Raw genomic sequence first — 14664 nt, forward strand, 5'->3', positions numbered from 1 at the left:
AATATATCCATAAACTCAACTTTTATTTTACCATGTAAAGCCTAAAAGCGACCTGGTCACAATGATAGCGCAACGAAGAGGCTTATCACGTGGACATTTCTAGCAATCAAATAATCTAAACGATCTCATGTGGTTAAACAAAACAAACGTAATGGTCAAAGTAACCTAAGACCCACACAGCATGGGGAGGTCCTGGTCCACCTCCAACCCATCTTTGCATGTGCCCGGTTTTTGTGTTGCAGCCGGAGCCGTGTACGACGTAACCCTCAACTTCAAGGACAACAAGAACCCATCTCTGCTGGGGATCCTTTACGGCAAGACGTACCAAGCCGACATGTGTGTCAGGTACGAGGGAGGGCAGCTTCTAGTCCAGTGCGTTTCACACTCCAGTGCTCATAACCCTCCACGGTGGACGATGGATTTTTTTTATCCATTGTCTGGAATTTCAGAATCAGAATATGCATTTATACTGGAGGAATATGGTCAGCTTTAAAGCGTTTTGTCACCAATGTCCAGTCGGGGCAGGTCATAATTTGCGCCTGTGCCAGAGAGATGGCACCCGTTACAGTAATGAAACATTTCTAGCCACTCATCAAGATATGCTCGTTATAACCAGGGAGATCATTTGATCTTAATTATGGAGCTTTCGTGACTGCAGGAATTATTCTTTGGTTCTTTCGGTTAAGTCACGTCTAAAGATAAAATAATAAATTAAAATAAAAGCATATTACGACGTTTCGATTGCAACACAAGCAATCATCATCAGGCAAAAAAAGAAATAGCAACAAAAATCTAACTAGAAAACTATAGACAGACATACAGGCAGACAGACATCACAAGGACACACAGAGAGAGGACACATATCGGCACAAAGAGAGGGGTCGTTTCTGTGACGGTTCCTTAAATATAGAGAGGGGGGCAGGGACGGAGAGAGGGAGGGGGCAGAGAAAATTAGCATATCCATGAGTGGACGGTAAAGTGCTGCTGCTGCGCGAGTAAGATGCCGACGTGGCACGGCACGCAAGCTTGTAAATTAGGAGAAAGGCACACTAAAATTAAATAACCTCGCAAAATATCGAAATGTGATGTAATACAACACAGAGAGTCGGTCAACACACAATTAACGCATAGCCTGGTTGATTACGTATCTCAAAGATTGCTAAGTTAGAATTTAAGTGTGAAACTTCCAAAGAGAGGACACAGGCAGAGAGAACAAATAGCCAGAGAGAGAAAAAAGGATAAGCTTAAAACTTCCCCGTAGAAGTGGTTCAATCTTAATTATGGAGCTTTCGTGACTGCAGGAATTATTCTTTGGTTCTTTCGGTTAAGTCACGTCTAAAGATAAAATAATACATTAAAATAAAAGCATATTACGACTTTTAACCTCCTAAACACTAGCCTGATCGTTTGTGTATGGTGAGCAAGATAATTAAATTCACCAAGATAGGTCAGATAAGTTATATTGGAACCAGGAATGGAAAGGGACATGGTAGACTTTATTTTAAGGAAATTATTATTCGGATGGAAAAAGACAATTGTCCCAACTTCCTCCTGTACAGCCACATTAGTGAAACAAGCACTAGAGGTTATTCGAGTAAACAATGGGTGGTCGATACCATTAAACAAGATTAACTGGATCTGGGAATCATACTCACAAATGTGAATAGGCTACAACATTGGTAACCAACCTGTCGTCTACAAACGACTGGTGGCCCACAAGGTTGTGGGAAGTGGCTCGTGGAACTGCTGCAGTTGGTACAATCTCGCGGTGGCGAGATCTTAACTCCTTCGCCTGGTATGCAGGAGGTCGTGGGTTCTATCCTGACCCCGACGCCTGCTGCTGTATATTTGGAGTTGGTATTTTCTCCCCGTGGTCACGTGGATTTTCCTCCGGGTCATCCAGTTTTTCCCTCCGGTCATCCAGTTTTTCCTTCCATATCTAAAAACATCCCTTTAGAGTATTTGGCTGCGATAAATTTCCACATAAACCACTTCATTGAGCTATCATTTGTGGCCAGGTCGTTTCTTAAAAATAGCTGTGTAGCTCAGTGGGCCTTGGTTGGTAAAATAAACATAGTTTATTGTGTAAAATGTTTGACAGTGGTCTGCAGGTCCAGAAAGGTTGGGAACTACTGGGCTGGAACATTGCTACTGTAACTGGGAGACTCCCAGACACGGATTGGCTAAAGCCAGAGACGGACACAGTTGGAAGTCGGCCATCAGTGGGCTGCTAGAGCACGCTGACCTATCACTATGACCGAGACATGTTACAAGTTAAGGATTACAATTTATAGGAATTTGAATTTATATTTACGGAGATGATGTCAGTTGTTCTGTGTGTAAGCGAATGGGTGCAGTGTTTCAAGTGTTTTTACGAGTTCCCGTCCTATCATAATTCCTCTATCTGTTTCTTAATTCCGTGCATTCATCCGTTGAATTAAATTAATTTGCATTTGCCTTTTGAAATGGAAAATCTGGAAAGTTGGGTCATTCGTTGGCTAAAACAGAATTTATGCTCAGAATAAATGCATTTAATCATGTGTGTTAGAATTGGCGTGTCAATTCATATAAATATACTAAACATTTCCATTGGAAAAATAGTTGAACGAGACTACATAGCACATATGAGACAAATCATAAAGTACAAAACAGTGTTCTCATTGACATGGATTTTTGTGAAAATTACCTTTCCCTTTGAATTCAGAGAAAATGGTGCAGTACATCATGCTACTGAAGCGACATCAATTCATTGTGAAACTGTCTTACGCTTGCTGGAATATGTGCTGACATCAGTATGTGCTGCTGTGCTCATCTGAAATGAAACCCCTTTTAACCCAACTGCCACAAGGCGGAACGTGTCAGATGGATAACGATGATTGTTATTTTTTTTATTATGAAATGTTCATGCCGATACATTTTGATGACGACTTTGCCAATGGGACGTCCAAAACCAAAGCGCGCTCGCGACAGTGTGATATGATTGTAATCGTGGTGATGCCATTCACGCAGCTTGTGTTCAAGCCCAATGACGACGTGTCTTCCCCCACTGTGTGTCGCGTGTGCAGGAGGTTTCCTCTGAAGGATCTGCCTGAAGATGAGAAAGAGTGTGCCATGTGGCTCTACAACCTCTACCAGGAGAAGGTGAGGCGGCCGCCTCCTAAGCACGTTTTTGCCCCCCACATGGTGGGGGTCTTCGTCAAGGCTCTCCACTCCTCTATTACTATGGGAACCTCATTTGCCAGTAAAAATATGATAATTGGTTGTTTACCCTTCTATCTGGCAACAAAACTGACACCTTTTTACAAGGAGTCATGTTTGCATAGACCGCAATACCTGCAGTCATAATACAAACAAAAGAACATAACTCTGATAATGTGCACTGTCCTTGAAGTTGATTGGTCCACACCCGAGACAGCTTTCTTTAGAGCCTAGTCTCACATGGGTTGGACTAGATGACGCCAAAAGGCGCACAACTCAAAGACAATGCACCATCAGAGTATGAGAGCTCGGGTAAGCATCTACACTATGGGAACCTCATTTGCCAGTAAAAATATGATAATTGGTTGTTTACCCTTCTATCTGGCAACAAAACTGACACCTTTTTACAAGGAGTCATGTTTGCATAGACCGCAATACCTGCAGTCATAATACAAACAAAAGAACATAACTCTCATAATGTGCACTGTCCTTGAAGTTGATTGGTCCACACCCGAGAGTTATGTTCTGTTGTTTTTATTATGACTGCAGGTATTGCGGTCTATGCAAACATGACTCCTTGTAAAAAGGTGTCAGTTTTGTTGCCAGATAGAAGGGTAAACAACCAATTATCGCTCTCCACTCCTGTTGTCATCATCGTTGAACGTTACCGACATCTTTTTTCAAAAGTGTAAACAGCGTTTACGCCCCACTGCCAGAAAGAGCTCGTTAAAATATTCAAACATATTAGTTGGTGATGCTGCCTTGGCAACTATTAACACAAAATATTGAACACATTCGTTAGTGTGAAGGACTTTTGCCTAAAAAGTCGCAGATTTTTTTCTTTAAAGGCAGTGTAATTGACACATCTTTTAAAAGAGATTTACGAACATTTTACAGATTTTAAAAGTGTACAATGACCCCTTTTACATGCACAGATGACAAGTTGTATTGTTAATATATTCAAAGTTTGCTAATCCCAGCACGAGTTTTTACAAAGCCGGTTTTGAACGTTTTTACCTGCGGACGACAGAATGCCATGATCACCGGCGCCGCCCAGTGGTGAGGGTGAATCGTTGTTATCCGAGACACACAGTACACGTGCGATGTTACCAGGTCATACGTTTTTTTGTAAACATTTTCTTCAGACAGATTAACTTCATTGTTTTACTCTGGGAATAAAGTTAGAGGAAATGCCAAAAAAATATATAAGTTTTAAGCATGTAAACTATACCTCATTTCAGTAAAAATACATTAGAAATACATTTTCAACTTACTGGTGTGTGAGTTGTGTTAACCACACCATGGGAGAAAAGACACCATAGCCAAATACTATATGCGAAGTAAAGTTGAGGCTAATGCTCTACACGAGACAACATTGGGGACCCAAGAATTCACAGAAAATGTCTTCATACATAGCTTTAGAGTGGGGAAATTGGTGAATTGATGTATGGGATTGCATTGATAATACTTTTACAAATTAGAGATAAAACAAAAACGAATGAGTAAGGAATGAGGCAGACAGGCATTTGTAACCATGATCGCCAAATTGATTATTTATACTTGGTTGCTATACATTTCCACATAAGCCACTTTGTTGAGCTATCATTTGTGGCCAGGTCACTTCTGAAGGAGAAGTCGACTTGACTTGAATAAAGTAAAAAATATTTTATTTGCTTACCTTTTCTATCATTTGCGCTCTTATCGTATTTTTGTTATTGTAACTTTCTAACCCGCCCTTACTGGACATCTGTTTATAAATAAGGGTTCTGATTTTAATGAATGTGCAATTGCGTGATTGTGTAATTAGGTGCTTATTTAAATGTATATAATATATCGATCATTTAATCGTGTCTCGCTCTTCTTGACAATCGTCTCGATGTGTGTGTCGCTCAATGTTCTTCTCCATCCATGCTCGACGTGTCACGCAGGACGCGCTGCAGGAGGAGTACAGCAAGACGGGCGTTTTCCCGGGCGAGTGCGTCAAGCCCAACAAGCGGCCTTGGGCCGTGCTCAACTGGCTCTTCTGGGCCACGCTGCTGCTCTATCCCCTGGGCTGCCTCGCGTGGAACATCCTGACGAGCGGATCCGCCCTCGCCATCACCGCGCTGCTCATCGCCCTCACCGCCGGTAACAAAACGCGTACAAAGTTGTAATGAAAGAAACGTGTGCGTGGGTTCTGTAATTCCTTTCAACTTGCGTTTGTCCTCACGTGTTGATTAGCAGTATGAAAACCGATGGATAGCTGTCAGAACAAGACACGTTTCCATATTTGCAAATAGCATCACATTGTGCCTACGAGTTTCTGCTCAGCCCTTTAATCAGTGTGGCCGATTTTCTAAAGGGTAATCTCCAAAAACAACACCACTTCATATGAAATGTAATTTATATTGGCTCATGATAATTCATAACAAAGATTAAACCACTATTCAGATGTCTTATTGTTTTGTTGGTGTCTAAGATATGGCCACGATTGTGAATGTTGGTGTTCTAAATCAAAACGGTTGTCCATTGTTCGTGCAGTATGGTTACGTCTTGTGACATACAAGGCATCATAGTAGGACAGATCTTCTAGTCAAATTTTTGCATGTATTATTATTCTTGTGGGGCAGTCGTGGTGGCGATGACAGGGTGACTGACTTGTGTTTACTTTTGCAGCTTCCTTGGGTGTGCGTCGTCTGATACGGGTCACGGAGATCGATAGAGGATCCAACTATGGGAACCAGGAGGTGAAGAAATCCGACTGAAACAGCGGAATGTGAGTGTGGATGTGCAAAATCACAGCTTGTCGTGTACCATTGTTGCTAGCATATCTATTTTTAAACAATGACCCGACAGGTGTTTTGCATATTATGAAAAAAAAACTGTGAACTTCAAATGTGACGTAAAAAAATACTATAAAGTTTTTTTTCTTTTATCATATTTGTACCCACATCTGGTTGGAAATCCACATTATTTGTCTCCTCCCTTAGGGGACAATGGTATATTCAAAGGCTTGCAATCTCTCCGTGACTTTAGTGTGCACTGGGTTGACAATGCTTGGAATGTTCCATTTGACACAGGGCGGTGGAGTACAACATGGATTTTCTTTAATGCTTTGTTTGAAAATCCTCTAATTAGAGAGGTTTCTTTTTAATCTTGTTAAGTTACCTTTGTGTACGTGAATGGATTTGTCGACAACTTGCGCATGTCCTGATTATTTGCCGTTTTCATTTGGTCTTGTACAAAAAGCCATGCCTGTATTCAAATTCAATTTGTAGAAATTAAACTTCATGCCCAGTATACCGAATTTGTTGCTATCCATTAATGTGTTGTCCCTGTTGTCCGATTTGCAAAATTGAACTGCACATCCAGGTCATGCGCAAGTCCTAACCGTAAGAGTGTCTGTAAACGATGTTATGTGTACAGAATGCATGAATATACATAGTACCTGATTATAAACTCAAATCCCTTTCATATGGGTGATACATTATGTTTTGTGTATGGTTTTTATTGTTTTTGGGTTGGAATTTTGAGGCAGAGAGGAATGGGTGCGGACAACAAAGAGTCGCTTGCTAACTGGAGTCGGACTTGGTGACATCCGTGTTAGAACCTTCATGTAGAGAAGACTGCATAGCCATTCGAGCTTGGTCTCTTGACTGCAGTGCTGATAAACCCATCCAATCGATCTGTCACAGGACATGCTTATTCTGCCAAACTCAGTTTAAGGTGTGACCAATGGAATTCCAGCAAACTCCCTTCTTCACTATCAATGTATGATTATTTTGTGTGTGATGTTTCTGCTTATGAAAATAAGTTTCCCCTTTTTTCTGGCAACAAAACAGGTGTTAAGATGTTAAAACACCAAACTGAAACCTTTTACAAGGAATCATGTCTGCATTAACCACAATACTTGTGGTCAGAATGCAGCAAACAAACGTACTCTAAGGACGCCTTTTGACGTCCTCTGGTCTAACACCGTTTGAGACGAGGCTCAAAAGAAAGCTGTCTCTGGTGTGGACCAATCAGTTTATAAAACAATGCATTTATTATCAGAGTGTGTTTTTTGTTTGCATTCTGACCACAAGTATTGTGGTTAATGCAGACATGATTCCTTGGTAAAGGTTTCAGTTTGGTGTTTTAACATCTTAACACCTGTTTTGTTGCCATAAAAAAAGGGGGAAAACCTATTCTCACGTTTTGGTACTGGCAAAGGAGGTCCCATGATGTTTCTGCTTGCAAACATCTGCCATTTGAAAACCTCAAGATTTCATATCGAAAACTGGAGTCTTTGCCTGTCGGAGAAGATACTTTCACGAATTCATATTTTTGCGTCATTTTAGTTCGCCTTTTGTTTTATTATTTCTAGTTAACAGCCATAATCTTATCCGCTGATAGATGAAGGCCTCTAAGTTTCTGATCCATATTTCATCCATCCCTAAACAATTGCATTGAGCAAAACATCTCAGAATCTCATGTTTGGTCAGTCACACCTTAGCTTATGCCTAATCGTGCACTGGTCAGTCACACCTTAGTTTAGCAGAAGCATTCAGTTTTCCAAAAAAACTTTAAAAATTTCAATACTTGATGGGTATTACAATTAAAGTAATGAATGTACCTATCTCACAGCACAATATGTTATTCCGCTAAAGGACATAATTAGAACATTTCAATTAAAATATAAACGGTGCTAATTATGGATTATAATTTAGAGCTTTATTTTATATCCACTGCTGGATCAAGACGGCCTCATGTGACGTCAGTCATGGATTTATCTGACGAGGCTTCAACATGTAGGGCACTATGAGTCGGTCAAGGGACAGGGCTAGGACTGTATGAGATGTCGCTGGCTACTGAATTTTGCCATGGCTCGAATTAAAACTCGGATCGCTGGCTTCAGAGCACGGTATGCTAACAAATCCACCGCTGCTCTGCACTTTGTGCGATGAAAATTGGTGACAAGAGTTGGATTTGAGTTCCAGCCACGGTTAACATCATAGCGAGTGATATCTAAACCAATCCTTGCCCCCTCTGCTACCAACCCACACTGATCAGCTTGCTTCAATATAGTCAAGTAACCAAGATGACCAAATGCCTGCATTCACCAGTTGAAAAAAATTGCTATAAATTCTAAATGCTGAAATGTAATCATGCTAATTTTTTTAAAGGGGCAATTAAGCATTGATCAAGTCCCATTGTTAATAGTCAAGCTTTTAATTTGTAATTACTTTTTCTTTAATGACTAATATATTGGTGTGTAATGTGACACGCCAAAGTAGTGGTTGGCATACAGTTCCTCTTGAGCCTTTGGAAATTACATTTGGATGGAACGTAGTTTTATCTGGAAGGGCTCAATGTTGCTTTTCTGACAGCTTAATTAGTTTTGAAATGTTTAATTTTATCCAGTTTTCATGGCTCATAGAAGTGCAAAGCCTACATATGAAAGGAGTAAAAAACACAATGCTATGTTAAAACGTGTGTACTCAGTGCCCAATGAACGGCATTTTTCATTTCAATTGCTGGTACTTGGTGTAGCCAGATTAACTGTCATCCTCAAAACATATATGACACCAGGTGTTTGACCCCAGTTTGTATAGCCCACCAGTGTTTTACATCTACCAGTCTTCAACATTCACATGCAGAGCCAACTGTGAGTTGGCGTACGCATCGGGCAATGTGTATTGCATGTGTTTGTTCATTGGTAACTTGACAAGGGCCAAGAGTGCTGGAATTGTCTCGTAATCCACTCTTATGCCTAATCGTGCACTGTAGTGAATGCGTGTCCCACATCACCGTTCTCTGTGATGTTGTCACACGAGGTAAGAGCGCTGGTCTATCCTCCTTGCCTCTCTATACAGTATTGTCAATGATTTGAAGCTTTAGTGACTGCAGGAATTCATACTCTTTGGTTCTTTCGGTAAAGTCACGTAGGTAGACAAAACAAATAGATGACGACGTTTCGATCACAACACAAGCGACCGTCTTCAAGTGAGAGAGAGAAATCTGCTGAGACGAGGCCTTGTGTAGGCCTGAGATGGTGCAGCCTCAGGGTGAGAGGGCGGAGCTAGAGATGGTCTCTTTGAGGCTGTGGGAAGTGGCTGTTGTACTGTGAGAGATCAGCATGGCAATGTACGAGCTTGGTATGTCGCAGCATCGGTGACTTGCCTAGTATATCGCGTAGATAGATAATAATGCAACTCTCTGAGTTGCATTATTATGTTGTATGTCTTTGTATTGACAGGCTGGATGTCCTTCTCGCTCAGTCACCGATGCTGCGACATACCAAGCTCGTACATTGACATGCTAATCTCTCACAGTACAACAGCCACTTCCACAGCCTCAGGGAGACCATCTCTAGCCCCGCCCTCTCACCCTGAGGCTGCACCATCTCAGGCCTACACAAGGCCTCGTCTCAGCAGCTTTCTCTCACCTGAAGACGGTCGCTTGTGTTGCGATCGAAACGTCGTCATCTATTTATTTTGTCTACCTACGTGACTTTACCAAGAGACCCAAAGAGTATTGTCAATGTTGTGATGTCATAACGACTCTTTTTGATGTTACTACTAAACTACTCTGCAGCACAGGGTAAAGGTTTCTTCATGGTGTCTCGGTGAACACATCACTATAAGTGCATGAGTTTTAAGAGTCACATCGGGAAGAGGTTTGAAACAATGTGCACTATACTGAACACAAGAGTGAACAAAATTTGCTTTTACCAGTGTAAAACCACTGATTTCAACAAACGTTAATTTGGATAATTCTGCAAGGTTACATAAAAACCACGTGTAACATCTTGCTGTGATGTGATGTTATTCCTGGTCGAAATAGTTGTCACATTTATTTCACAGATTTACACTGGATGAAACGAATGCACTTCAGAATTTCCCAAAACCAGATGTTTTCAAAATCTGCCTGTGATATTGTCTTGCAATGCCACATTTGGAACAGATGTCATGAAGTCAATAATTAATTTTCACAAGCTGGGGTGATATCATTAGTGTTTTTACGTAGTGGTCAGTTATGAGAATGCGGTGCTAAAAAATCCTACCAACAAAATAGTGTTAAGCATATATTTCATAATAACAAGTTGGATGCATAAGGTGCACCTAAACAATGGATCTCACCGCCATGCATATAAAGGATGAAAATAAATCAGAGGTAACCTGGGAGAAAAAGACTTGGAGAACTCGAAAGAGGAGGTCTTTTTAAATAGGGGTTAGTCTTCAGCTGGTACTTAAAAGTCTCCAACAACTGCAAATTCCTAGCCTCAATTCATCTTGTTTTTATAAACCAATCATGTTATGGGAAAAGGTGCCTTTATGTTAAGAGCCGCTGTACAGTATTTACAAATAAAATACAATGCTGAGTGTGTCGACTCAAGGGGATTTTATGCATCTTGTTCTCAAAACGCGCTGGTCGGTCCAATGTATGTCCGCTGCTGTAAAGAGATGGTGTGGTATATGTGGCTGGCTATTGCACATCGCGATCACGGAACACACCGCAGCTGCAAGGCACTTCAAACCAGGCTCGTGTGAGGCTATCATCAAAATCATACCTCTATAGGCCACCGGATTGGAGCTGCTCTTGCTTGCACTGGTCACTTGTACAAGTCCCTTAACATAGACAACTGTGAAAAGAGCTACATAGCTCATCGGATTCTTCCAGTCTAAATACATATTCTGGTTCTGTTGGCAACCTGCCTCCAAATTCAGCTGCATCTGCTTTAAATCCACCGAGTGTTTTCCTATCGACCACTTAGCTGATTAAATGTTTTATACTCGTATGCTTTAGTTTCCTCTCAATGGAGACTCAAGTAGTATTTTCTCTATTAATGGTGGTAGGGGCGTTGCCTCGAGTGGAAATGTAATCGCTTTTGGAAGCAAAGCAGTGCTATGCCTGAACTCTGTGGTCTCTGTCTGAATTTGTTCCAAATAGACAAGTACAGTTAACTCTCGGTCATTCATGGGCATAAAATCCAGGTTTGTGGATTATCAATGGGAAAGTGTAACAATATCGTACATCACACACTCATTCACGCCTTTTAAACAAATTAAGTTTATAGTATTCGCTGCAGATGACTCGTGGCTCAGTTAACAATAAAAAAAACACGATGAAAACAAGTGTTTTCACACTAATTCTACACAAGTAAACAATAGATTTTTGTTAATGGCCTTTTTTGCATTCAATTTATATTATGCATGTTTTTATGTCATGCAGCCTTTCCCTTCCCCCTATTACCCTGGATAATCGAGAGGTGACTGTCCTGTATTACACATAGGCTTTTGCGACCAATGTTATCATTCATTATTGATATTTTGGTTCAGATCGTGCGCGTATAATGGCAATGTGTGTTATACACCCTCCTCCACCCGACATTGGCCAATAAATAAAGTCACGTGGACAAGCCTGCCATTTTCTAGCTTCAGCACACCACCAGTATGTTGAAGAGCAATCCACAAAATTGAACAAATAGGTACGACGTTTCACTGGCAATTATATCCAGCAACATCAGGTTTGAGAAACACATCCTCCCTATAGAGGTTGGTAAATTCTAACATGGAGAGGCTTTTGCGACTAATTGTTTTGTTTGGTAACATTGTGAGTACAATGCCAAAATGTGTCATACACCCTGCTCCACCCAACACAGGATGACGACTGCATTCTGCTGTGTCAGGTGGGAGTTGTATGACACACATTGGCACTGGACTCACGCGATCAGACCAAAAAAAAATCTGTTATAGATCATGACGGTTCTGTGTTTAAATATTTTAACACTCAAAATATAAAATGAATTCCACCGGAATAAAAGCTTTCATTTCAAATACCTTTTGCCATGGCAATGACCTTAGCCCTATTTTATGGCATTCAAAATGGACTTCAAATCTATAATTCTATACTCTTATATATAGTAAAGTACATATACATAATCAAGAGCTGGGCAAAACCTAATAAGAACATGATATTCCAACTGTCACACTATTGATGTTATATGAAACCCCATTTAAATGTACCACACTATCTCATGATAATATAATATGTGAATTGGTGCTAGGGCTAACAGTAGCAGGCACCAAATTGCCTTTTAATGTCTTGTTCTCAATATTTGTAACGACCATCCCATACACAGTGTACGAGTACATGACGTGGCATGGATGGCAGGCTCGAAAAGGTAATCCTGATACATCCAGAAAAGCAGCGACTTGTGCAAATTATTGCTCACCACTGCACGGCAAAAGAAGCCAGAGCGAGACCAGGCTGGAGCTGTGAAGAATGTCCATCGAGCATCTGTCATCGTTTGTAATTAACTCCCCATTACGTTACACGCATATTTGATAAACCCATGTCATATCAATTTGCATATAGATTACCTAAGCAAGGAAAAACGTGTTTTCTGATATCAAGGTCAAAATTTCTTAATGAATCTCATAGTGAGATGTTTGCTTCATTATTAAATTGCATTATTGAACACATGATTGTAATGTTAATTGAACTGTAAAAAAAAACTGTTCAGTGTGTGCATGTATGTATAAACCAATATGTCTCTTCACTTGTGGAAGTTAAAGCAAATAAAATGATGAGCACCACACTTACTGGTTAAATGTGGAAGAGCAAACTGTCTTTCCCTCAATGTTAGGAGTTACTGTTATTGTCTACAACAGTGGTCTTGCTCTTAGTTCAGGTCGGCATTTGTGCTTTATACAAACCCATGAAATCCGGTAAACCCACTGAGAGAAATCCATCCGGGTGATTTTCTGATGAGCAGACGTAATTTTCATGGACTGCTACGACCCCCACACATGGATCATGCAATGTGACCACACACTGGCGCAGCTCGCATACTGGGCTGCACGATGCTTTATCTCTGAGCCTTAACTCACAGTTGCCCTCTGTTGTAGACGCGCTGTTATTGGAGAGTGTGAATCGATTGTGTGGGGATGAGACCACTAAAAACTGTTCGTATGCTGTTAGAGCTATCTTCAGTGTGGGTGCAGTTCGGACCGACCACAAGACGCCAGTGTCACCTAAACAACTGCCACCTTAGACCAGATCCTATCCTGTGTACGACTTGCTTCAGTTCCCCTTCACGTGTCCAGTGTCTGGAGATGTATAACGACATTGATCGGAGGCACTGGTGTTGCCAGATAGCATGTTCCACCTCTATACCTAAAGGGTTACACGGTGTTAAGAAGTTGTAGCGGTGTCTTCTTGACGTGGACCTCAATTTTGATGATTCAGGGCTTCTGCCTTCTGCAAGAATATCCTGTTCGTGCACAGCTTATGTAACGGCTGCAAGTGACCCCTTGCAGCCACTAGTGGCTGCTACATTCACCACAATGTTGAAATAACCTATCCTTGAATCGAATCGTTATTATCTGTACACCTCTGGTAGCAATTATTGTATTTTGGAAGACCTGGAAGTTGTGTCCATGGTACTGTAGAAAGTAGTCGTCCACAATTTGTGGTTCCGCAGGCCACCGTGGGCCCTCGGCTGTGGAAGATGTGAAGTGCACTTGTTTCAGATTTTGTTCTCAGAACATTTCTACTGCGTGGTGGTCTGTGGATATCTCTTTAGGGCTGGCGGTGGTCTCGAGGTCCAGATAGGTTGGGGCCCACTGCTTCACAAGCTATGCTTTTTCATATCTGGCAACACTAACCAGTACTGTTTAGACACTGGACACGGCACCATCTCTTCTGTCACCGTGTGTCCCTGTTTCGTATAACGCAAATACAGATTTATGTTAAAGCAAAAAAATCATAGAAATTATATGTATAGAGTATGCGATAGAGTTACTATGCAATGTAAAACTATAATTGTTACAGAGTTACACTATACTGTATTGATTGGAGAGCGTGTGAATGAGCAATTAAAGCATTCATACTGGTGTCCATTACGATTAATCTAAATATTTGTGAATTAACACAGCTTGTAACATTTCTTAAAACTTTGCATAAATAATTTACCAAATAAAATGCAATAGTATGAATCAATAACAAGTTGGTTGTCTTTTTTTCAATGCCAGTGTCGATTTGCTCATGAGGTTAAAGGCACAGCCCTGCAACATCTTGCGCTTCCCACTGCTGGCGGAAAGGCCGAGAGCTCGGTCTTGAGGGCCTCTCTGGAGGGTATTTGGCCTACTCTTCCACACTGGCCAGACGTCTTGGAAGAGGTGCAAGTCCTCACACTTTGCCCCACCACAGATCGACAACGGTGTCACCATTTATACTGATCTGTGGGGAAAGGTGGTGGAATTAAGAAACTTGAGCATGTTTTAACTATATTCTTATTATTTTCCTTCTACGTGACTTTACCGAAAGAACCAAGAACATGAATCCCTGCAGTCACGAAAGCTTTAAATCATGTGTTGACTGTTACGCCGGGATATTGAGCCGGACCAGAGACCAATGACTTACAATTCCAGTGTGTTAACAATGACATCATGGCAGCATCTATTCGTGTATCAGTTGAAAGGGTAAACAATGTATTGTGCA

At 41.1% G+C, this 14664-nt stretch overlaps 1 protein-coding gene across 8 annotated transcripts in view; it reads left to right on the forward strand.

Moving 5' to 3' along the window:
• The window catches only part of AGPAT3 (1-acylglycerol-3-phosphate O-acyltransferase 3), a 54895-nt gene extending 42897 nt beyond the window's left edge, over positions 1 to 11998 (forward strand). For 7 of the 8 annotated variants that reach the window (XM_061569283.1, XM_061569275.1, XM_061569293.1 and 4 more), the window contains 4 exons: positions 243 to 345; positions 3066 to 3141; positions 5127 to 5325; positions 5854 to 6662. In XM_061569283.1, coding sequence (XP_061425267.1) covers positions 243 to 345; positions 3066 to 3141; positions 5127 to 5325; positions 5854 to 5942 — 467 coding nt within the window. In that variant the 3' untranslated portion in view covers positions 5943 to 6662. Of the gene's footprint in view, positions 1 to 242; positions 346 to 3065; positions 3142 to 5126; positions 5326 to 5853; positions 6663 to 9415 lie in introns of those variants that run through there. The other variant, XM_061569265.1, reaches the window with a different exon arrangement.
• Positions 11999 to 14664: the final 2666 nt, after the last annotated feature.

Source organism: Lethenteron reissneri, chromosome 6 (genome assembly GCF_015708825.2).
Source record: "Lethenteron reissneri isolate LAM-NWPU_2019-01 chromosome 6, ASM1570882v1, whole genome shotgun sequence".
Lineage (NCBI taxonomy): Eukaryota > Metazoa > Chordata > Hyperoartia > Petromyzontiformes > Petromyzontidae > Lethenteron > Lethenteron reissneri.